The sequence below is a fragment of the Pan paniscus genome, chromosome 10, assembly GCF_029289425.2.
Source record: "Pan paniscus chromosome 10, NHGRI_mPanPan1-v2.0_pri, whole genome shotgun sequence".
NCBI lineage: Eukaryota > Metazoa > Chordata > Mammalia > Primates > Hominidae > Pan > Pan paniscus.
In genome coordinates, this window is record NC_073259.2 from 70,244,505 (window position 1) to 70,268,842 (window position 24,338).

A 24,338-nucleotide genomic window follows, 5' to 3' on the forward strand; every position below is an offset into this window, starting at 1 on the left:
TGGTGGGATCCAACCCCACGAAAATTTAGCCAACAGCTAAATACCCTAGTCAACTGGCTTCAGTCTACTTAACGATTCCATTCTAGAATCAAGCAGCACCTCAGTTGCTTTTTAGACAGAAAAGGGCTGAAGAAAGTAGAAACAAGGAACAAGAAGCAAATTGGCCTTTTCAAAGTTCCCTTCCTTAAAGGGTTAAAAAACATCATGCCAAACTAGGCCCCTTTTAATGGAATGCCATGAATCTCCTGTTTTCTTGGATAAGGCCCATTTCAGAGTTCTGCTTGATTATGTGGCACTTAGCATGAATGACTTCATTCTGGCCTGGTCTGCTGGGGCCTAGTGCAGGAGGCTAGATCAAAACAATGGCCTCCCATAAAACTTTGTTGGGTGGGGATCTGTCTGACATTTTACAACTCAGGTGCAAAATTATTTTTGTGTTTCAGCAATTCTTTAAAAACACACAGAGGCACTAAAGTTTAGCAGAATTCAAATATGCAAGAATTTTTAATATTAAACAGAACAAGGGATATGCATATTTAAAATGCAACAAAGTCAAGAGAGTACTTTGTTTATAAGGCAGATTTTCAGTGCATTTCCAAGTTGATAAACACATTGCTGTCAATGTAAAGATCAATTATAGTCATATTTATATAACATTTTATGATTTGTAAATTGCTGTCAAGTACAGTAGCTTAACTCATCTAGCATCAAAAATACTTCATTCTTTTTCTTAGTTGTACATGGAATACAAAAGGTAGTAAAAATCAGCAAAAGCACTCTCTAAGTCAGTGTTTGCTTTGCTGAGAGCAGCAAGCATTTACCGAGTGTTGGAAAATCTAGTGAAATCTATGATGTGGACATAATTCTTAGCTCCATTTTATAGATGGGGAAATGACGTTATCAGGGTTTGGCAGCTTTCTGAAGGTCACACAGGTAGGCAGGGCCTGAGCCAGGATCTGAATCCCTTCTGCACTGACGTGCTAGCGGCATTAACCTCTCCTATCACAAATCTCTGCTCTGCTATCACAAATCAGTTTAAGCAGATGTGTTACCTGTTTTATACCGTATGCATTATGGATCAAGGTGGTAATTTAAGCTATACATGAGACAAATATATAGAGTTTTCAAATAAAGTAAAAAGAAGGTGAGGAGCTAGTGAACTGAGTTATAAGGGTTTTGGGAAAGTTCTTTATAGAAAAAGAATACTTCCTATCATCTATTGCTTTTCCTCCTTTCCCTTGATTGCTCCAGAAGTTTGCTGTAACTTTATCTATTGCCATTAATGTTTTGAGGCTATGATCCTCTGTGAGTTTACTATGTCATGTCGAATTTTTCTGATAAAACTTCAGAAGTTTTTAAAACTGAAGCCACGATCAATTGTGAATATACCATGTATATCATGTTAGATTTTTCTGATAAAATGTTTTAAACTTTTAAAGGCTAAAGTGCTTTTGAATGTCTTTTTATATGTAGAAATTACTGATATTTACCTCCATTGTTACACTGTCTTCTAAGATGTAGGACTTGAAATTGATAAGAAGATACAAGCTTTTAAGTGATCATAAATGCAAATTCCCAAGCAAAGTCATTACATGCAGGGGGCCTAACTGGAATGTAAGGTATAAACATCTTTATCATCCTCTGCCCTCAATGAGCTAAATTAAGGGTGATGGTGGGAGCAAGTAAGGATGGAGAGCTCTGCAGTAAATGTACACCATGGTGTTCACAGAGATTTGAGAAACATTCAGGCCATTAAGGCTATGCGAATTTTTTTAATGCGCTTGGTCAATTGCTGTTCCTCAGTTTATTCGTTTATTTAAAGTAAAATAGCACATGGTAGAAGTATAGGACTTTGAGAAAAAGTATCCAAGAATTACTTCCATATTATTCCTCTTAAAAAAGAATTTTACTCCATGTGTTTCATAATCTTCAAATGATTTGGGGGAATTAATGCTGGGTACTTTGTTGGCAACATAATCTATTTTCCAAGTGGAAATTCCATAAAATATCTTTTACAAATGTTTTGAATAATAAACATCAATTTACAAGCCAACTTGTCCCAAAAAATTGTACATGTAGAAAATATTAACTCTTTCAGAAGAGAAATTCAGTCTCTATTAAATAAACATTTTATCTATTTTAATCTATCTAAGGTGTTGTGGTTGATTTTAGAAGGAGCTTGACATGATATATCCCTGTGATCAGTTTTTAAAAACTCAATTATTACTAAAAAAATTAAATCTGAGTAAGTTATAAAATAGGACAATATCATACAATTTTTCACATATTTATTAACTCAACTGATTTATAATGATTCCTCATTATCTGAAATGCATTATTCTAATTTTGGGGGAAATGCAATATGTCAAACCATGTTTTCTACCCTCGATTAATTTCCAGTATATTAGGGGTAGATATAACATGTACAGAAATAACAAAGCAGAATAAAACTAAGTACCCTACCTGTTATAAAATTCTAGAGCCTGACCTTGTCTATAGCACAGTAGGTACTCAATGTATATTTATCACATGAATAAAATAAATGAATACAAATAAATGAGTGAGTATCTCATTCTTCTCTTTGGCTGCATAACATCCCATTTCATGACTATTAAAATAGATTTAACCTCACTATTGGATATTTATGTTGTTTTCAATCATTTTGCACATGTGAATAAGGTAAATACCTAGGAGTAGACTTTTTGGGTTATTTCACTTCTGACGGATGCTGCCCTCTGTAGAGATTGTTCAATTTACACTCCACCAGCAATGTAGGAGAATGTCTTTCTTCTTCAGTGCGTTAGATTTTTGCCAACCTTGTAAGTAAAAATATTTTTATAGTTTTAATGTGTGTTTCTCTTTTTTATGAGTGAGGAAAAAAACATTAAATGATTGTTATTTCCTTTTCTGTGAACTGTCACTTCTTGTGCTTTCCTTATTTCTCCTAATAGGTTTTTTTCTTAATAATTTGTGCAACTATTTTTAAGAAAATGATCTCTTTGCCTATAAGTAACAATTTTTTTTCTTTTTTTTTCTTTTCTGATTTTTTTTTTTTTTTGAGACAGAGTCTTGCTCTGTCGCCCAGGGTGGAGTGCAGTGGCATGATCATGGCTGGCTACAGCCCCGACTCCCCTGGGTTCAAGTAATCCTCCCATCTCAGTCTCCCGAGTAGCTGGGACTATAGGCACGTGCCACCACACCCGGCTAATTTTTGTATTTTTTTGTATAAAGAGTTTTTACCATGTTAACCAGGGTGGTCTCAAATTTCTGGGCTCAATCAATCCACCCGCCTTGACCTCCCTAATTGTTGGGATTACAGGTATGAACCACCGTGCCCACCATATTTTTTTTCTTGCCATTTGTCATTTGAACTTTTATTTATTTTTTGGCATGCAATATTTTTAAATTTTCTTTTAGGCTTTTAAGGTTTTCTTTCATCTTCGGAATAGCCCTTATCAGCCTAAGATGTTTTTTGAATTCTCGTGGAGAATTTTCATAGTTTTGGTTTGTCTCTTTGTGTTTTGGGAGTTGCTGTTTAAAATTGTGAGCTATCTGGGATACATTTAGTTGTGAGGTATAAGGTGTGGAACCAACTTTATTTTTTCCAGATGACTAGTCAAGTGTGCCAATACTAGTTCTTCAATAACCCATAAAAATTACGTGCATTATTCAATGTAAGGATTAATTGAGGATTCACTCAGTATAATTTGAGTGCCAAACAGGAAAGATGAATTTAATATATTTGATGTTCTTCCTGTTTATGTATACTGGTGCTTCAGTACAGATTTATTCTGGGTCCTTTGACATGATACAGGAAATGTGCCATTCTCTGTCCCTGCCATTCCACTTTCCTGTGCTCCACCTGGGCTGTGCAGTAGAACTTGACAACCAACCAGGTTTTCTAATTAATGCTTACACTTTCTGTTGCCTTTCCCCCCTACCTGTCAGTTTATCTAGCTAAGCATTTTTCTCCATGGCACCTATCACTGCATTGTTTGTATTCTCAGAGATTTTGGTCTGGCAGATACCATCAGTAATTCCATCTAATTAAAATTTTTTTATATAATAAGCAATATTTAATAATAATAATTAGAAATAGATTTTGATTACATCTTAAAATCACTGCAAAGACTTGTCATATCCAGAGAACTTCCGAGATTTATAAGCCTAATTAGACAGTTGCCTAAAAATAAAAAAAATTGTGAATAAAGATAGCCTATTTTAGAGAACTGTTATCTCTAGGCAGAGCTCTACAAAAGATAAATGCATTGATAACAACCCATCCTCTCTCTTATTAGTTTTTTAAGGGATCCATGTACTTACTTGCTGACAGTGTATCCTTAACAAGGTGTATCTCAATTGCATTCCAACTTAGAAGTGAACTAGGAACAAGTATTTTAAAAAATATTTTAAACTTTAAAGTGACCCTTTGTATTAAAGTACATAGTTGGAGTTAATGCTATAGGCCAGAAGAATGGCTAACTGTAGTAAATTTATTAGCTCTTCCTTATTGAGAGACAGATGGGGCAGAGAATAACTGCTAATCCCAAGAATACATTCCAGTTCACATTTTGACATTTTATATATATATTATATATATATATATATATATATATATATATACCAGAATTTTTCTAGCTTAGTAAAAGTAAGCTAACTTTGGATTGTGTTTTTGATTGCATTTGAAAAATATTGTTCTATTTATTAATGTCCTTGCAAGTGAAATGATAAATTAATATTTTCATTTTTTAGACATAATTTTCTTTTTTGTTTTTTTCTGCTTTAATTTTTAAACAATGGACAGCTAAATTAGCATTGTTAATTTTGGTTTTGGATTAGTATTTATACTATTTGGACAGTGCAGCGAATTTATTTCCGACCATATCTTTAGAAATATTTGTGTTTTTACAATTGTTTGAAAAAACTTTGTCTACAAAGCAGACTTATTTTGACTCAAAAAATCTTTTTCTCAATTGCATAGTTAATTTTCTATTATTGCCTAAAAATTGTCATTTAGCTCTGTTCAAAGTTTACCTACAGTCGTGGAAAGTAGTATATTTTACCTTGCTAATTTTCATTATACAATTCATGTGAAGACAGGAGACTAGATAATATCAATCGAAATGGGATGGTTTGAGGGAAACAAAAAAACCTTTCAACAGAGTTTGGGATCGTGGAGTCTCCCCATCCTGGTTTGTCCATGGTGCTAGCTATAGAAGAATGTGTTCCATCAGCAGCTTACAAGAGATTCTGGAGGTGGATGAGATTTCCCTGAAGTCACTAATAAAAAGGCTGCATTGTTAATAACAGAGGTGCTGCCATTGAACTAAATTTTCACTGGTGTCATTAGAAAAATATTCATTGAGCACTTCTTTGTGTAAGTCATAGTCATAGCAACAACAATTATTTGATGGTCAATTTCACCTAATGTACCTGATTCCTAAAGGGCAGATAAATCCCAATCTCCTCCCCAATGTGTTTAAATGTCAGTGGAAACTTGTTTGTAACATGTTTTGAGAAACATTTTATTTTCGTTGCTTAGAAAATAACATAGAAGCAGTATTGTCTTCTGTTTGATTTTTGAAAGTTTAGAGCAAACCCAGTTTATGTGTGAAGCAGCCAGAAAAGGATGAAAATCTTGCCAGGATTTGATCATGGTGCAGGATTAAGTATTTATAAAACTATGTGCTGTTTGGCAGAGTTGAGGCCGTCTGTCCTTCAGATGAGACAGAAGTGCAGTTGCACTGCTGTGTGTGAAAGACATAAACAGAGATATTGCATGCTTTGGGAAAGGGAAGCGTATCATGAATATTAGGAAAACATTTACTAAGGAAATTTAAGCAGTGGTGAAATTGATTGTTTAAGGTTGCCTTATAGCTGTTATTATTTCTATAAAACTTCAGCGTGAGTTTTTGTCTACATTAGTACATGTTTTTGGTGTGGCTAGTGAAAATTATCTATTTTCTTTCTTCCTTTCTTTTTCCTTTCCTTTTCCTCTCCTTTCCTCTTCTCCTTATCCTTCTCCTCTCCTCTTTCCTCTCCTCCTCCTCTTCCTCCTCTTCCTCCTCTTCCTCCTCCTCTCCTTCCTCCTCCTCTCCTCTCCTCCTCCCCTCTTTCCTCTCCTTCTCCTCTTACCTCTCCTTCTCCTTCTCTTCTCCTTTCCTTCTCCTCTCCCTCTGCCTCTCCTCTCCTTCTCTTTCCTCTTCCCCTTCTCCTTCTCCTCTCCCTCTCCTCTCCCTCTTCTTTTCCCTCTCCCTCTCCTCTCCTCCCTTCTCCTCTCCTCTCCTTCTCCTCTCCCTCTCCTCTCACCTCTCCTCTTTCCTCCTCCTTCTTCTCTCCTCTCCTCCTCTCCCTCTCATCTCCCTCTCCCTCTCCTCTCCCCTCTCCTCTTTCCTCTCCTTCTCCTTTCCTCTCCTCCTCTCCCTCTCCTCCTCTCCTTCTCCTTTCCTCACTTTCTCCTCTCCATCTCCTCTCCTTCTCCTTTCCTCTCCTTCTCCTCTCCATCTCCTCTCCTTCTCCTTTCCTCTCCTCCTTTCCTTCTCCTCTTCTTCACCTCTGCTTCTCCCCTCCTCTCCCCTCTCCCCCCATCCCCTCCCCTCCCCTCCCCTCTCCTCTCCTCCCCTCCCCTCTCCTCCCCTCCCCTCTCCTCTCCTCCCCTCCCCTCTCCTCTCCTCCCCTCCCCTCCCCTCTCCTCTCCTCTCCTCTATACTCTCCTCTCCTCTCTTCTTTTCTTTCCTTTTTAGAGACAGGGTTTTGCTGTGTTGCCCAGGCTAGATGCAGTGGCTATTCGCATCACAGTGCACTACAACCTCAAACTCCTGGACTCAAGTGATCCACCTGACTCAGCCTCCTGAATAGCTGAGGCTACCATTGCATCCAGCAAATTGTCTATTTTCAAACAAGTTTTTGAGTATCTTTAAGCTTCAGAGAATTTTCACCAGCTGGTAATATTATCTACTATTTGCTTTCCTTTCATTATATGAAGCAAGCCAGATTATCTATCTATCTATCTGTCTGTCTATCTATCTATCTATCTATCTATCTATCTATCTATCTGTCATCTATCTATTCATCCAATTTTTTTATCCCTTCCTTCCTATTTTCATTCATTTAAAGTAAGCCTTCTGGGGACTATCATTATAACTTTAAATATGATCTTTATAGTTCTGCTATAACCATTTAGGACAAAAAATGTAGCACTATGATATTAAAACTTTTCCAAGTAGAAGAGAATTTCCTAACCATGGAAATAGCTCATGGATCTTTTTTCATTTGTTTCTAACTTAATTTTCTTCTTCAGATTCATACTTAGTTGCCATAGTTTCTCATATCCATGTGGACATGTAAAAATTATTTGCTCTTTTTTTAGAGTAATTTTTTCATAGGGGGTTCATTGAAGAATTTCTGAGCCTTTACGTATTTTGAAATGTTTTTGTTTGGGAATTACATTTGATTTTTAGTTTAGATGGACATAAAGTCCTTGTTTCAAAATTTTTCATCTATAAAGGTATTGGATCTTTTAGCATTCAATGCTGATGATGATAAGTCTGATGCTAGTCAGACTCTTTTTAGGAATCATCTTTTCTCTCTGGAAGCACTTGATATTTTCTCCATACTATTGACATTTGTATATTTTTCTACGGCTGGCCATAAATTAGCATAACTGTGTAGTTTAAAACAACAGAAATTTTACTGTCTCACAATTTGGAGACTAGGAGTCTGGAATCAAGGGTTCATCAGCACCATGCTCTCTCTGAAGGCTCCAGGGAAGAATTCGTTCCATGCCTTTCTCTTAGCTTCTGAGGTTTGCCGACAATCTTTGGCATTCTTTGGCTTGCAGCTGCATAAATCCATTCTCTGCCTCCATCTTCACATCGTGTGTGTCCCTCAGGTATTTCTCTGTGTCTCTCCTTCCCTTCTTATAAGGACACCAGTTGAATTGGATTGGGGCCCACCATGATTCAGTATGACCTCAACTTAACTTGATTACATCTGCAAAGACCCTATTTCCAAATAAGGTCACATTCAGGGAGAGTGATGATTAATACTTCAACATATACTTTTTGGGGATGCAGTTCAACCCAAAACAGCATTCTAAAATTCTACCAGAATACGGCCAATATGCTTACTTAATCCTGTTTAACATATTGTGGACCTTTTCAATTTGGAGATGTACATGTGTCTTAAGCTCAAGGAAGTTGTCTTATATTGTTTTCTTAATAATTTCTTCTCTCACATTGTATCTGCTATTTCTTTCTGGAACTTATATTTGCTAGATATTTAAATTCCTGGGTTTACCCTCTTTATTTCACAGTCTCTCTGTTTTATTCTGCTTTTTGATCTTTTATGCTTAATTTTTAGAAGATTCCTTGACTTCCTTTCCAGATTACCAATTGTGTTTCTATCAGTTATTTTTCAGCCAATTTTTGACATGTTTATGTATGCAAGGACATTTTAATTTCTAAGATGTCATTCTTCTTTCTGATTTTCTAATTTTTTGGATGCAGTATATACTCAAATTCTCTGAGGACAGTAATTAGGATTATTTAAATATTTCTTGCTTTTCCTTGAGTCATCCCTGTTTTCACTAGGATTGGTTATTCTTAATGGTATTGGTTTTCCTTGTGATCCTTGGTGGTGTGTTCGTAATTAGGAAAGTCCGTAATGACTGGCATAGGTTTCCACTGCAGTTTTAAAGGCCTGTTTCCTTCCTAGAATTCTTGTATAAATGACAGGGCTGACCTGGAATTCTGTATGAGAGGCCAAAAGCTGACCAAATGATACTCAGGCTTTCCTTTAGGCTGTGTTCGTGTTTGTGTGCGTGCATGCATATGTGCATGTGTGTGTATAGCAGAGGCAGACTGGGAACACCAGTAAGTGTTAAGTAAGGAGGGCTTTGCGCAGGAGTTGGAGAATTTAATGTATTTCCTCTCTCTGCTGGTGCTGCCTCTTCTCTCTCCCCACATTCTATCTTTTTTTTTTTTTAGATGGAGTCTAGTTCTCTCACCAGGCTGCAGTGCAGTGGTGTGCAACCTCCGCCTACTGGGTTCAAGCGATTCTCCTGCCTCAGCTTCCTGAGTAGCTGGGATTACAGGCACGCACCACCACACCCAGCTAGTTTTCGTATTTTTAGTAGAGATGGGGTTTCACCATGTTGGCCAGGATGGTCTGGATCTCCTGACCTTGTGATCCGCCTGCCTCAGCCTCCCAAAGTGCTGGGATTACAGGCGTGAGCCAACACACCCAGCCCACATTTTACCTCTTACTTGATGGTCTCTGCCATTACTTCAAGCTCCATTTTGCTTCTCTATCAAGTTCTAACACCTGCATTTGGCATTCTGTCCAGTCAGGTATTCTACTTTCTTGAGAGAACATTTCTTCATTTCTCTGACTTTGTCCTCCAGGTAAAAACTGCTTCTGCCAACTGCTATGTCTATGCTAATCAGAGGGAGGAGGGCCTTAGCTTCCCAGCTCTTCAGCTGTTATTATTTTTTTTTAATCCGTTGTCATTGATTTAATTTGGATAAAATATAGAAAAATATATCCTTTGTATCTTACCTTTGTCTTTTTTTTTTTTTGCTATACAAGTTTTTCTTCATGTTTTGTGTTATTTCTTTTTTTTTTAATTATACTTTAAGTTCTAGGGTACATGTGCACAACGTGCAGGTTTGTTACATATGTATACATGTGCCATGTTGGTGTGCTGCACCCATTAACTTGTCATTTACATTAGGTATATCTCCTAATGCTATCCCTCCCCCCCTTCCCCCACCCCTCAACAGGCCCTGGTGTGTGATGTTCCCCTTCTTGTGTCCAAGTGTTCTCATTGTTCAGCTGTTATTCTTTAATGAGTTGCCCCATATCCCTGCTGCACTTTGTTTTGGTTGACTGCACACCTGGGAAGACCTTTTCTAACTCTAATCTCTTGTGGGGCAGTTTCTTCTCTTCTTTCGCTGATGGACTAATCCCATCTTCATTTTGCCTTGCAAAAATGCTTCAACATTACTGCTTTCTTTGTGACAAGCATTCTCAATTTTCAGTATTGTTGTGATGTAAACTTGTTAAAATATAAATTTCAGCAGATCTTGGGAAGAGAGCAGATCTCGGGAAGAGTGCCCTCTTCCAATGCAGATGTTTTACACTCTTCAACTTGTTATTTCTATTCTCAGATGTTTCATCACATACAATTTTGTGTGCACACAAACACTACTTAATGAATGGAGTGGAATAATTATATCGCGTGTTTTATGTCTGCTTTCTTATTTATGTTGGCATCTGGGAAGGTACAAATATGCTGGTTGTTATACAGTGTTTTTCTGTATTGATGCTGTATAAAGTACATTTCAAGCATGAATCATTAAGAAATCAAATAAGTTCTTGAATGTTTCATGAACCCACTTTACTAATTGGTCTTAAGAATTGAAATACATTCAGGTTAGAAGCTTTTACAGTTATATAAAACAAGTTAATGGCAGAGTTTAAAGATTTAATATTTTTTCTTTTATGTTTATAAGATTGTATGGATAATATGTAAGAAACTTTAGTCAAATTAAGAGGGAAATATTTTAAATCTTTCTTTTTCAGCAAAAAATCGTGGAATTGCCATTCCAGTGGATTTGGACAGCCAAGTTAATACTCTTTTCATGAAGAGCCATTCAAATATGGTGCAGAGAGCAGCAATGGGTTGGAGACTATCAGCTCGCTCTGGGCCACGCTTTAAGGAAGCTCTTGGAGGGCCTGCTTGGGATTACAGAAATATTATTGAAAAGTTACAGGTACATGAAAGCATGAAATAGCATTAATATTTTCTAAATTATATTTTTAAAAAATATGTAGTCACATAAATAAAATATGGTTAAAAATATAAAGTTCTATTTGGGGACCAGGCCTTGCTTTACAACTCTCTACTACCACTGCTCTTTTTAAACATATAGCTTCCATATGTCGTGAGTTATTTTTTAATGAGTGTATATTAATAACTCTGTTTTGATAGTATAGTAGTGAATAGTGGGTCTTAATATCAAAATAATGATCATAATAGCAATGATAACACTGGTAAATCAACTAAATTTTCATAATCTTGCTTCAACTTATGTTTCAGTATTCCCTTCTAATCCTTTGGTAAGAATGATCCAAGCACCTTGCTCCCAAATTACTTGTATAGTATCTCACTCCTGATTTAGGCCTGGAAATTGTATTAGTTTGCCAGGGCTGCTGTTGCAGAATGTCACAGACTTGGTGGCTTAAACAACAGAAATTTATTTTCTCATAGTTTTGGAGGCTAGAAGTCCAAGATCAAGGTATCAGCAGGTATGCTTTCTCCTGAGGCTTCTCTCCTGGGCTTGCACATGGTGGACTTCCTGCTGTGTTCTCATAGGCTCTTTCCTCTGTGTTTGCACATGTCTGTGTCCTAATCCCTTCTTCTTATAAGGATACCAGTTATGTTGGATTAGGGCCCGCTCATATGAACTCATTTTATCTTAATTACACTTTTGAAAGCCCTAGCTCTAAAGACAGTCACATTCTGAGGTACTGTGAGTTAGGCCTTCAACATACGAAATTTGGGGGAGTTCTAATTCAGCCCATAATAGACATCTTCCCATTCACATAATTAGTAGAATATTGCATGGAGTTGAATTGGGGTATAGTTTGAAGAAGTTTTTTTTCTACAAAATGGCCAAGACATTAACTGAAATAAATATTATGAGAGGTCACATGTAGATGAGTGTTATACAGGATTAGAAGGACAAGTTAGATTCAGAGAGTATGAGAAACCTAAATGGTATGAGACATTAAAAATTTGGGGGAAAATGCCATTATAAGTGGTTCTTGATTTGTAGGATAGGGTTATCTAAAAGAGACTAGAGGAAGAGGGACTAGTGAGAAGTTACTTAAGGTCTAAGCCAGGTGGTGATATGGATGAAATGAAGAAATAGGTGTTGCAGATAATAATGAAGGCAGGGTCACCAGACCTGGGGCTCTTAGGTGGAAGTAGAGACAGGGCATGAGAGGAGTTTAAGAGGCCCTGATGATTAGAGACTAGGTAGTATCATTAAGACTGTTTATTTTAAGAGCAGAGGAGAAGAGAATGCAATAGGAGGGCAATGGAAAATACAGTGAACTAGGGTAGCAGGCTACTGAGTATATTGGAAGTTAAGTCTATATTTGAAGATAATAGTTGGAGCAAGGATAGTGGTTGGTATTGCTAAAAGAGAAAATACAGTGATAGGAGAAAAAAAAAGAACGCCCTATGAGAGGCTAAGGGTAGCAGAATGGCCACATAAAGAGTGCAAGAAAAAAAAGTGGGTCAGAAAGGAGGAGGATCAGGAGAGCAAAGGGAGTGGAACATTTCAGAGGAGAGGTATATAGTAGTGTCAACCAGCACAGAGAGGGTGTGCCTTAAACTTCTTTTAGTAAACTTCTTTTAATAGATTGATATCCATTAAGTAAGTATTTATTTAGTGAAAATTCTATACTAGCCACTGTGTGAAGTGCTAAAGAGAGAGCCATGGGGTCTATGCTCTTCTGGGACATGCATTCTAACTCATTAAATAAATGATAAATTGTTGGATAATTAAAACTGCAATGTAAAAAATAGAACAGAGTAACAGCATGGTGGAGAATTACTGGGAGAGTGGCCCTGTAATTGTGAAGTTCCTCTCTGCCAGAGTAACAGTTGTGTTGAGATATGAATAATGAAGATGAATAATCTATTCCAAGATTTAGGTTCAGATAGTTTTATGGGAAGGAAATAGGAAATGCAAAGGTGGTTAGACAGGAGGTTGATGGGTTTGAAGATCCAAGAAAAGCCCACTGGGGCAGGAGTTTAGTGAGTAAAGGAAGAAAATATTATGAGATAAGGGGCCAAATCATGTAGAGACTTACATGGTGCTATGGCTGTGCCCTGAGTGTTTGTGTCCTCCCCCACCCCAAATTCATATGCTGAAATTCTAACCCCCAAGGGGATAGTATTAGGAGGTGATGTCTTCTGGGAGTTGCGATTAGAGTCCCTATAAAATAGGCCCGTGCAAGCTCATTCAGCCCTTCTACCATGTGAGGACACAGCAAGAGAAGCACCCTCTATGAACCAGGAAGTGCATCCTCACCAGACAGCAAATCTGCTGGTGCCTGATCTTGGACTTCGCAGCCTCCAGAACTATGAGAAATAATTTCTGTTGTTCATAAGCTACTCAGTTTAAGCTATTTTGTTATAGCAGCCTGAACAGATTAAGGCACATATTAAGGCATTTTAATTGTATTCTATGTGTGATGACAACTCATTGAAGATTTTCAGCAGAGGAGAGGCTGACCTGGTTTACTTTTTAAAAGATCACTGTGAATTCTGAGTGTATTATAAGATCCAGACATGGAAGCAGTGAATCTAGTTAGGTAGCTTTGCATTAATTCAGGCAAAAGGTGATGGTAGCTTGGCTTAAGGAGGTAACAATAGTAATGCAGAGAAGTGTATTAATTTTGTATGCATTTAGTTGTAGAACTAATAGAACTTGGTGGATGAATCGATGTGTTGTAGGATAATGGAAAGAAGAATCAAGGATGACTCTGGTTTTGATATGATTGTGTTATTTACTAAGATAGGAAGTAATGGGAGAGAAAGAAGTTGAGGCTGAGTTGAAATTAGGAGTTCTATTTGGGGAATTTTAAAGTTGAGATGCCTATTTAGATACCTAAGTGAGTGTGTCAACTAGGCTGTTAGATAAGTGAGTCTGAAGTGGTTTAGAAAGATGTCCATGCTGGAAATATAAATGTGGGATTTCCAACATACAGATGTTATTAAAACCATAGAATTGGATGAGATTTCTCGGAAGAAAATGTAGATAGCAAAGAGAAAAGGAGCAGGAGCTATCAAGAGTTGATGAAGAAATAGTAAGGACATAGTGGAAAATAAAGTGTGGTGTCATAGAAGTCAAGAGCAGAAAGTGTTTCAAAGAGCAGAAACCAGTGTGTAAAATGGTTAGGAGTGATTAAGATGAAGACAGGCAAGTAAACCACTGAGTTTGGGTGATGATCACAGCTAACTGGTGCTCAATAATAAAGATTACTAGCATTTATATGGAATAAGTGGCCTGTATGTGTTAGAGGATGTTCTATGCACTTACCTTTAATCCTTGCAGCAAACTCATGTGATTGTTAGTATCATTATCCTAAGATTTCAAGTGGGGAAACAATGACTTAGGGAGGTTGCATAGTTGCCTCATGACCAAAATAAGAGTTAAAGACAGAATTCACATCACAGCAGCCTGAGTGCTATTTGTTTAGTAGATGAAACAAAGAAGAGGTAATCTAAACAACAGGGACATTTAATTAAATATTGTCATATTTGATAAACATGCTCTCCCCACTTTTATATAATATCTAGTTTTCCCCTTTATGCTAGTTCCCATTAGTCTCTTTTAATTGTTTTCAGACATTTCTCAGAAAGCTTATTTAGAGTGGTTGAAGTAGAAATGATCACTTTTTCAGAAAGAGAAAGAGTTAAAACATGAATTAACATAATTTATAAGAAATCAAGAGGGTGACATCCCCATCTGTGCTTCTGTAGCTAAGAGTGACAATAAGCAATTGGCAATGTTCTGCTTAATAAAAATATGCCATAGCTATGGGTGAATAAATTGTTCCTTTATGTAAGAAGTTAGTTTTTTTTTCTTCTAATGTAGTTTAAAAATAAAATGGGGGTGCTTTAACCATTAAAGAATGTTTAGGAAATTATGATTACCTGCAGTTCATTTTAGAAACATATCAGTTAAGATGCTTTCAGCTTTAAATAACACAACATTCAACTAAAAGTGACTTAAATAATAAAGACCATATCATTTCACATAGCAAGAAACCTGGAGCTGTGGCTTTCCTTGAGTTTGCTAATTGTAGGCCTGGGCCCCTAAAACCAAAGGTCTGTAGGCATTCAGCTTGATGCTGGTCTCCCAGGGTCACACGAGGGCTGTCTCAGATTTTGGATTCACACCCTCAAGCTGCCTTGAGAGCAGTAGGTGGTTTTGAAAGAACCTCCCCACACACCACATGTACCCTGCTCTCTCAGCTGACTTCACCTGGTGTCTCATTGACTGGGACTGTGTCACATAATCATACCTGGACAGATTGCTACAGGCGGAAATGGGATAACCATGCCTCTGCTTAGAGTAATCAATCTTGACCCTAAGCTGAGGGGGCTCATCCCCTGAGAATGTTGTGGCCTGACTCAGAAATGACATTGAGATTCTGTTAGCAAGGAAGAGGGTAAAGAAAGGCTGTTGGGTAGGTGACCAATACGGTCTCTCAAAAATTATAATTTGAAATTCTGTTGAATGTCACTGAACCCATGTATAGTACTAATATTGCTTCAAATAATATTTCAGTGACTTTCCCCATTGGATGAAATGATTCATTCTGAATGACCAATGACACATGGGAATTTCTTTTTTTTTCAATTTGAGACAGGGTTTCGCTCTGTCACCCAGGCTGGAGTGCAATGGCGCTATATTGCGTCACTGCAACCTCCGCCTCCCAGGCTCAGGTGATTCTCCCACCTCAGCCTCCTGAGTAGCTGGGACTACACGCGCATGCCACCATGCCTGGCTGATTTTTGTATTTTTAGTAGAGACATGGTTTCACCATGTTGACCAGGCTGGTCCCCAAATCCTGGCCTCATGCAATCCACCTGCCTTGGCCTCCCAAAGTGCTGGGATTACATGCGTGAGGCACCGCACCTGGCTGGAAATCTTTTTTTTTTTTTTTTTTTTTAGCTGTTCCCTGGGTATTCCCCTAATTTATTGCAATGTAATGAGTACCTGTCATGTCTCCATTATAATCCTAGGCACTGCAGGGCACATACAGTGGCTTAACTGACTTTTCCTCTATAGGTGTATATCCTTAGAAGTCTTATAGCTACCTGTCCGTCCCTTATAAACGAAAACACACACACACACACACACATACACACACACACACACACACACACACACACAAATAGAGACCCAGGCAATATTCTTACATAAAACCAGACTATAATTATGGCACAGACATTTGGTGCTATGGAAATAGAGGGGCATCTATAAAATTCCCATTAGTATTCTTCGGCTTGTCTTATCTTCGAAAGATGAAATCTGACTTACGCCTTCATGTGGGTTCTCTTGTGTTTCATTCCCTAGGATGTAGTGGCCTCCTTGGAGCACCAGTTCAGCCCAATGATGCAGGCTGAATTCTCAGTGTTGGTTGATGTATTGTACAGTCCAGAACTGCTGTTCCCTGAGGGAAGCGATGCAAGAATAAGATGTGGCGCTTTCATGTCGAAGTAAGTGGATCCAATCTGAGATTCTGCTAGTGTCGTCAAACTGAGATGGCCTCTAACATTTCCGCTTTATACTTCACTGATATAAAATGACAGTCCGCAAAGTATGTGAAAGGTCTAAAATCCATGTTAAAATATACTGCCAGAATAATTAAATTGATTCATTTGAAATTTTATTTTGGTGAAGGTCAAGTTATCATATTTTACTAAATTTACTGAAAATAAAGTGTGTCATTATGGGGCACAAAGTATCATGCAAAATAATATTTTGGTACTAATTCCTTTCCATAATTATATGGTGTGACCTTTAAAAAAATTCTTGTTTAAAGTCACTTATTTTCATTAACATAGGGAGAAAGGAAAAAGAGCTAGCTTTTATTGAGGTCTTACTATTGTCATATGTGTTTAACTATTATTTTATCTAATCTGCATAAACACCCAGAGACTGGGAGGTCAGCCTGATTCAGAGAGGAGATTGCTGAGGACCACGTGTGCTTCAGGTGCAGGGTTAGTAAGACTCAGACCCCGCACGTGGCCATGCTGCCTGGATGATCCTCATCTGCCGCTCTTTCGTTTACTGATGTTTCTTAGCGTTTGTGGTATTGCAGATCTATTATAGCTGATATGTTTACCCTAGAGTATCTTCATCTTAATGATAAGTGAAAAATTCTCAAGGGAGATGTGCAAGGATAAGCAGTTGTGAGAAAAAGCATAACTAGTTCCAGAAAGAAGAGACTCGTCTTTATGTGGAGGGCACGTTATTGAGGGGGATCCACAGGTCGTCACATGTAGACCTTAGATGGCCAGTCAGAAAGAGGGTGCTTGGTCTTCCTGGGAAGAGTATCTGGATGGAGAGTCAGTGAGATGAGCTTGCCAAGCCCCTTGACCATGACTCATCCCAGCTAATTCCTGTGTGGTAGAGGGTATTACCGAAAGAGATCTGGAAACCTCTTCTATCAACTGTGATATATCGAGGCAGAGATTAAAGGACTAGGGCACACAAGAAGTGTGTTCCTTTCTTTCACCATTTAAGCTGGGACCTTGGGAGTGAAAACAAGGTATGGGATGAGAAAAACTGACTACAGGGATCATGTTGAAGAATAGGTGGGGTTTTTATACTATGGCCAGAATCAGGTATTTTTGGCTTTAGACTCATTGCATCTTAGGGAGATTGGGAAGAGTGTATTTGTCCAGACACCTGCCAGTCTTGTGGGCAAGGATTTTAAAGTGAAGAGGCCCTGAGTGTACAACTGATGACTGCTGAGAACAGTACAGTAGAAAGAAAATTTTAAGTGGAGGTATTGCCTAGTAATTCACTATAAAAATAGGGTGTTGAGCGCAGTTCACTATTCAGATGATGGGTACGTTGAAAGCCCAGACTTCACCACTGCACATACATGCATGTGAGAACTCTGCACCTGTACCCATCACAGATCTAAACATAAGAACTAAATGAAAAAAAAAAGCAAAGATAATAGGATCTTTGATAAATACCCTTCATCTCCTATAAATATATGTCAGTGTATGGAATATGGGTTAAAAGTTAGGCGATAAACCTGTTAAATTCAGTAAATTAACATAATACAATAGCTATATCCCCGAGATGTGACAGCCTGGAACGGGTTGGCAAGCTCTGGCCCTCAGGCTAAATTGGTCCTGCTACTCATTTCTGTAAATAAAGTTTTACTGAAATACAGTGGTGCTCATTCATTTCTGGATTGTCTGTGGCTGCTTTCATGCCACTGTGGCAGAATCAGTTAGTTGCCACAGAGACTGTGTACCCCACAAAGCCTAAAATATTTACTGTCTGATCCTTTAGAGAAAAGGTTTCCTGACTCCTTGTCGAGAACTAGGGTGCCAGTATGGTAGCTACTAGCCACACATGGTTATTTAAATTATAGTTTAAATGAATTAAAATGAAATAAAAATCCACTTCCTCAGTCATATCTGCAACATTTCAAGTGCTCAGTAGCCACATGTGGCTAATGGCTACCAATTTTGGCAGCACAAATATGGAACACGTGTATTTTTGCAGAAAGTTCTGTTAGACAGCACTGGTCTAGAACTTGGAGATACTGGTCTATGAGAAAGTGTTATGAAGTAACTCATGATATCAAGCAAATATTGAGCTGTGCTGCAGATGGAGACAAGCCTGTGGCACCATTAGGTAACCTGAAAGGAGAGAAGCAGAAGTGATATGATAATAGGAATACATTGCAGATCCCACACGCACATGAAGTAAAATGATGTTGTGTTTACATGAGTAGTTCTAGAAGGGATTTTTGTGCTATTGCAATTATATTACAGCCAGAGCCTCAGGATTGCCTGTTTTCTGCCTTACTGCTCACCCTACCACTTCCCCAACTCTGTGAAGAACTAAGGGTTTCCTTTGTAAGAATATCTTACAAAATTAAAATCCAACTTTATGAATAGCTTTGCCAGGGGTCTTTTTTTTTGAGACGGAGTCTTGCTCTGTCACCCAGGCTGGAGTGCAGTGGCGCAATCTCGGCTCACTGCAAGCTCTGCCTCCCAGGTTCACGCCATTATCCTGCCTCAGCCTCCCGAGTAGCTGGGACTAGAGGCACCCGCCACCAAGCCCAGCTAATTTTTTCTGTTTTTTAAGAGACAGGGTTTCACCGTGTTAGCCAGGATGGTCTCAATCTCCTGACCTCATGATCCGCCCACGTCGGCCTCCCAAAGTGCTGGGATTACAGGCGTGAGCTACCATGCCTGGCTGCCAGGGGTCTTGTATTGCTGTGCATACCATCCTGGTAAAGCTTAGCTGGAGAATATAAATTTAGGGCCAAGCCCTAAGTAGGGCTTCCTACTTTCTCAAATAAATCTAATTCTTGGAATCTGTTGACTCAGATGAGTCTGCAGGAGAATATGAGGATAGACCCCAGGACAGGGGTCTACTTAACACATAGAGTGAAAGAGAAGAGAATAGGTCAATGATACTGTTAACCTTTAAGGCGGCTGATTAGAGTCCATTCAAATCAACACCTACTTCTCCCTTGTGAAGGAGAATCTCAGTGTTTTTCAAACCGTGGGGTGTGATCCATTTATAGATTTTTAAACTGACTTAGGTAGACGCAACCAGCTAATTTAAAAAATGAATTAGAGAAGATACAAATTATCAGAGTGCATCTCATAGTGAGGGTGACATTTGTGTGAGTTTATACACACACTCCCACACAGGTACTTCTTTACTGGGTTGTTTTGTGAAATATATTTCTTACTTTGATCATAGAAAAATATTTGAAAGTCACCGACCTAACTCAACCAAACATTATGTGGCCTTTGAATACCTTTTATAAATCTGTAGCAAGTGGTCATTCAACCTTATGGTTGATATTTTCAATATGGTTTATCTAAGGAAGAGTTAAAGAAAATGGAAATACTTAGCCTGAGAGAGCGAAAAACAAAATCAAAAGAAATTTATCATGTCCACCAAAACTATTTTCACATATTTAAAGACTATTATGTGAATGTATATGCCTACTATGTATCCACAAAAATTAAAAATTAAAAAAAAAACTGTTGCGTGAAAGAAAGAATCGAATAGTAGAAGTTTTAGAAAGGCAGGCTTCACTTTCCTTGCCAGGAGAACTTTTGAAATTCTTCTGCCTGCTAGGCCTGACCGCATGGATATAACACCTTTTCTAGACTCAACATGTCTAAAAGGACATCAGTGTTACTTTCATTGTGTGTTTGCTACTTCTTCACCATGTAACAGTGTCATTTTAAACTGTCACCATTGAGCTGGGTGTGATGGCTCACACTTCTAATCCCAGCACTTTGGGAGGCTGAAGCAGGGGGATCCCTTGAGTTTGAAACCAGCCTGGGCCACAAAGCAAGACCCTATCTCTGCAAAAAGTAAAAAAATTTAGCCAGGCATGGTGGCGTATACCTGTGGTCCCAGCTACTCAGGAGGCTGAGGTGGGAGGATAGCTTGAGCCCAGGAGGTCTAGGCTGCAATGAGCTATGATCACATCACTGCACTCCAGCCTGGGTGACAGAGACCCTGTCTCATTACATAAATTTAAAAAAACTGATCACCATCCACACATTAGCCTAGTCTATACATTTCAGGGGTCTCTGATCTGCCCTGCTTTCTCTTCCACTTCCCACATGTCATCATTTACAAGTCTCTGCTGTGGGTCTTCTCTGTTGCTTCGTACGTCCTCACCCAACCTCTGCCACTGCTCGCTCGCCTTGCTCCGTCTCCTCTGCTTCATCTTTCCCGCTGCCATCATTGGTCTCTTTCTCACAATGGGAAGAGGCATTCAGGTGCTTTAGAACAGTGGTTCCCTATTTTCTCTAGAAAACATTCCAGACTCTTGAGGTTAATATTCCAGTCCACATCTCTTACACTTTCCTCTTCCAGGTCTTTAAGTGTCAGCGGGCAATTGTCATGCTTCTCATTTCCTGGACATGCCGGCCAGGTTTCTGCCTCTGTCCTGTGTTCATACCATTCCCTTTGCAGGGATGTCTTCTCTCCCGAGCCTTCCTTGCCAGGTGAAATCTTCATTAGTAGCATGCTGTCTCTTCACTGAAACCTTCTCTGATCAGCCCTAGGTAATTCCCCCCAGCAGAATGAAGTGGTTTCATGTCTGGTTCACAGCATTTGCCAATGCCTCTGTTGTGGCACTTGCTCATTCAGGGGGCTGTGTGCAGCCTAGCATGTGTGGGGACTCTGCACAAGACCCCTGAGACTCAGGAGATCAGTGACCTGAGTCCTGTCACCACAGAGTCGTTCTTAAGAATTTTCGCTCTGAGGTCAGATGGACCTGAATGCATTTGCAGGTCTCACCACTTAACAATTTAGGTAACCAGAGGCAAGGTGCCATATCTCCCTGGGGCTCTGTTCTGTCATGAGCAAAATTAGTCTGAACCTGTCTCATAGGCTTGGTGTGAGGGTAAATTGGGAGTCCCTGGGAAGCTCTTACACTTGACCCTGACACCTGATAAGCACTTGGTAGCCATTAACCAGTGAAAGTTCACTTTTTCCCCAGGGTTATATCCCACAGTACTCATGTTATGTCACTGAAATTGGATCATTTAAGGAAGACATCTTACAGGGTCATTTTGAGGATCAGCTTTTTAACAACATGAGCTATATAGGCTATATATATAGCTATATAAGCTAAATTCTGTTAATGAACATTTTATTTGATTTTAAGTTCTTGGGGATGGTGATCTTGAAACTCTTCTCCTAACGGAGCACCAGTGCACAGTGTACCACTTGATGAAAATTGATTGGAGTTTTTGCCCAAATTATACCCAAACTAGTAAATGGTTAGACTGTCTTGATGTCACTTTTGTTTTGTTTTGTTTTTTGCTCTTAATACAAAAACTGCTTGTTCCTACCAAACTCTGGCAGTGAAAAATATTATATTATTATGAATGGAAACTGGAAAGCAGTCTGTTATATTAAGGTTGCAGAGTTGTATACAGCCACTGCTACTGTATGCTTAATGTAATACAGTATATAAAAATAATATAGTATAACATAATAAAATGTAATATAATATAAATATTTATATTTCTCTAATAAATTTGTTTTAGTTCATATATTGGGGTGAGAATATTAGTATTTCATTGTTTCTCAGAGTATTGTATCCCACTAAAAGAATGCCACCTGAGTAAGTTTGAGAAGCCCTGAGATATTTTGTTGTAAGACAAAAATAATGTGTTGTAATACAAAATTTATAAGCTGAAGTGTGATCTTAAAACTTTTGAAAACATGTACCTGGTTTACTTCATATTCTCAAATAATTGTGTAATTTTTTTCCCCTGTGGCCTTTGATGTTTGTATATAGCTTGAAGAGAAATCACTGTCTTTCTAAAGGTCTCATGTTTTGCTTTAAGGTTGATTAATCATACAAAGAAACTAATGGAGAAAGAAGAAAAACTGTGCATTAAAATTCTTCAGACATTACGAGAAATGTTAGAGAAGAAAGACAGCTTTGTGGAAGAGGTATTTTTTTTAAAAACTTTATTATTTAAAAATAAAGTAGGATTTCCCCAATACTGTAACCTATGAATTACAATAGGCTATTACGTGATTACTTGCATTATATCTTAATGATGCATGTACTTAGATGAATTACATAATTTGAGTTTTTATGATATTCATCTCTCATGCCTTGTTTTAAATTGGGAAGTAACTAAAATTAGAGTGACCTAGATATTTGTTTTATTATATTCTTATATTATATTCTTGGATCTGTGTTTTTTCCTCTTATGGCTTTAGTGGACCAAATGACCTTTTTAAACAATGAGTAACTGAGATGCATTATTTAGATTTTGTGTAAAGTTCTGCCACATACTGAAAATGTCTATGCATTTTGGCATATGTTGATTTTTTTATTATAAATATATATTCATGTTATTTTTTATAATATTCTGCCAAGCATTATAAAATAATACTATTTTAGTAAGTGGAATAGTCAGTTTCTATTCTTAACTATATTAACTTGAGATTCACAAGTGATTTTCAGGGAAATATCAACCTATAGATAATAATTGTCAGTCTGTTATTAAAAATGACAGCTCAGTTGCTCATTAAGAGATAGCTAGCAGCATGTTTGATACCCAAGGTGATACACTTAAATATAAAATATAAATCTAGAGAATTTTTTTTAGCTAGCTGTCTGTACTTTTATGTTAGATATTAAACAAAATTTGTACCATGTTCCTCAATAACTTTTTGGTCTGTTTCGGTAAATACTAATCATCTGATATTTTAAAACTGGAAGGATTTTATGTATTACTTTATGTATATGCTAAATTCCAGAAAGACTGTAGTGGTTGGGTTTTTTAAAGTGCATTCCCATCTTAGAAAAAAATGCAATGGAAACTTAGATATTAATAGAAAGAGCATTGCTTCAAAATATTCCATGTGAATCAATGTTTGTTTCAGTAATCAAAATGCCTTCTACTTTGCATTAGTTCTCTGCATCACTTAAATTATATTTGGAAAACAAATGATCTAAATAAAGGTGGTCAATGCAATTTTAGCAAATATTTCTCTAAGATAGGACTCAAAAACGTGCTTTTATATTTAAAAAATGATAAAGAGAATTCCTTGGGACTTATGGTTGTCTTTCTCTTAAAATATTGCTGTAGATTGTGTGATATTGACTGAAGTACCAGATTCTGAAGTAGAAAAATGAGGTCAATATACTTTTCTGGCAGAGGACGAGGTTCACAATAAAAGTGACTTGTACTTAACAGGAGGTACATGGCAAGTCTTCCATTTTTATGTAACAGATTTTTATTGAATTACTCCAAAGGAAAATCGGAAAGAAATCAGGTTAAATTTTTACTTTGGCTAGTCAAGAGTATTTTTATGTGTCTCCCAAACCACTCTAAAATAAATCACTTGTTTTCTCCTTTCCATTCCCACTGCTATCACTAGTTCAGGCTTTTATTACCTCCCGTCGAGAAAATTCCAGGAGTGCAGTTTCCTGAGACAGAACTGCTCCCTTGGGTGGAGGCAGGGCTGCTGTTTTCCTAACTCCAAGGGTCCCCATTTATGCAAGATGTGATGTAAAGGACACCCCAGCACACAGCCCTCACAGAAGAGTTGAGATGGGAAAGGCTAATTGCAAGTTCTTCATTCAGTCACCCAACACATATGTTGTGAGCAAACTATTAAATGGTGATTATTGTGCCTGGAAACTGGGGATACTGATATGAATGACACAGCTTGCCAAGGGCCATGAATGGGTACAATTCCTGTGCTAGTGGACTCCCTTAATAGTGTAGGGAAGAGATCATTAGAGCCCTTCAGAAACCATCAGGGGCTCTGCACAGCGTCAGTGTTCCAGGCCCTCCATTTGTCCTCTCCACTTCACACCCCCATCTGTCTTCATCCATTAGCCTCCAGAAATCTGTGTTACTCAATGTACCTATAATGTACCTCAGGCTTTTCCTGCCCTGACCTTTGCTTCATCTGGAATCATAGATTGCAAAAATCCAATCAAGCCTCAATGCCACCGGCTATCTTTGTGGAGGAGCTACTGGGTAG

At 38.0% G+C, this 24,338-nt stretch overlaps 1 protein-coding gene across 2 annotated transcripts in view; it reads left to right on the forward strand.

Annotated features, from left to right (window-relative positions):
• ITPR2 (inositol 1,4,5-trisphosphate receptor type 2) overlaps positions 1-24,338 on the forward strand; it is a 506,436-nt gene that overhangs the window by 263,314 nt on the left and 218,784 nt on the right. For both annotated transcript variants that reach the window (XR_004665727.3, XM_003828909.5), the window contains exons 35-37: positions 10,585-10,775; positions 16,164-16,306; positions 22,175-22,283. Coding sequence is in view for 1 of the 2 variants with exons in the window: in XM_003828909.5 (XP_003828957.3) it covers positions 10,585-10,775; positions 16,164-16,306; positions 22,175-22,283 (443 nt within the window). In the remaining variant the exon portion in view is untranslated. The remainder of the gene's footprint in view (positions 1-10,584; positions 10,776-16,163; positions 16,307-22,174; positions 22,284-24,338) is intronic.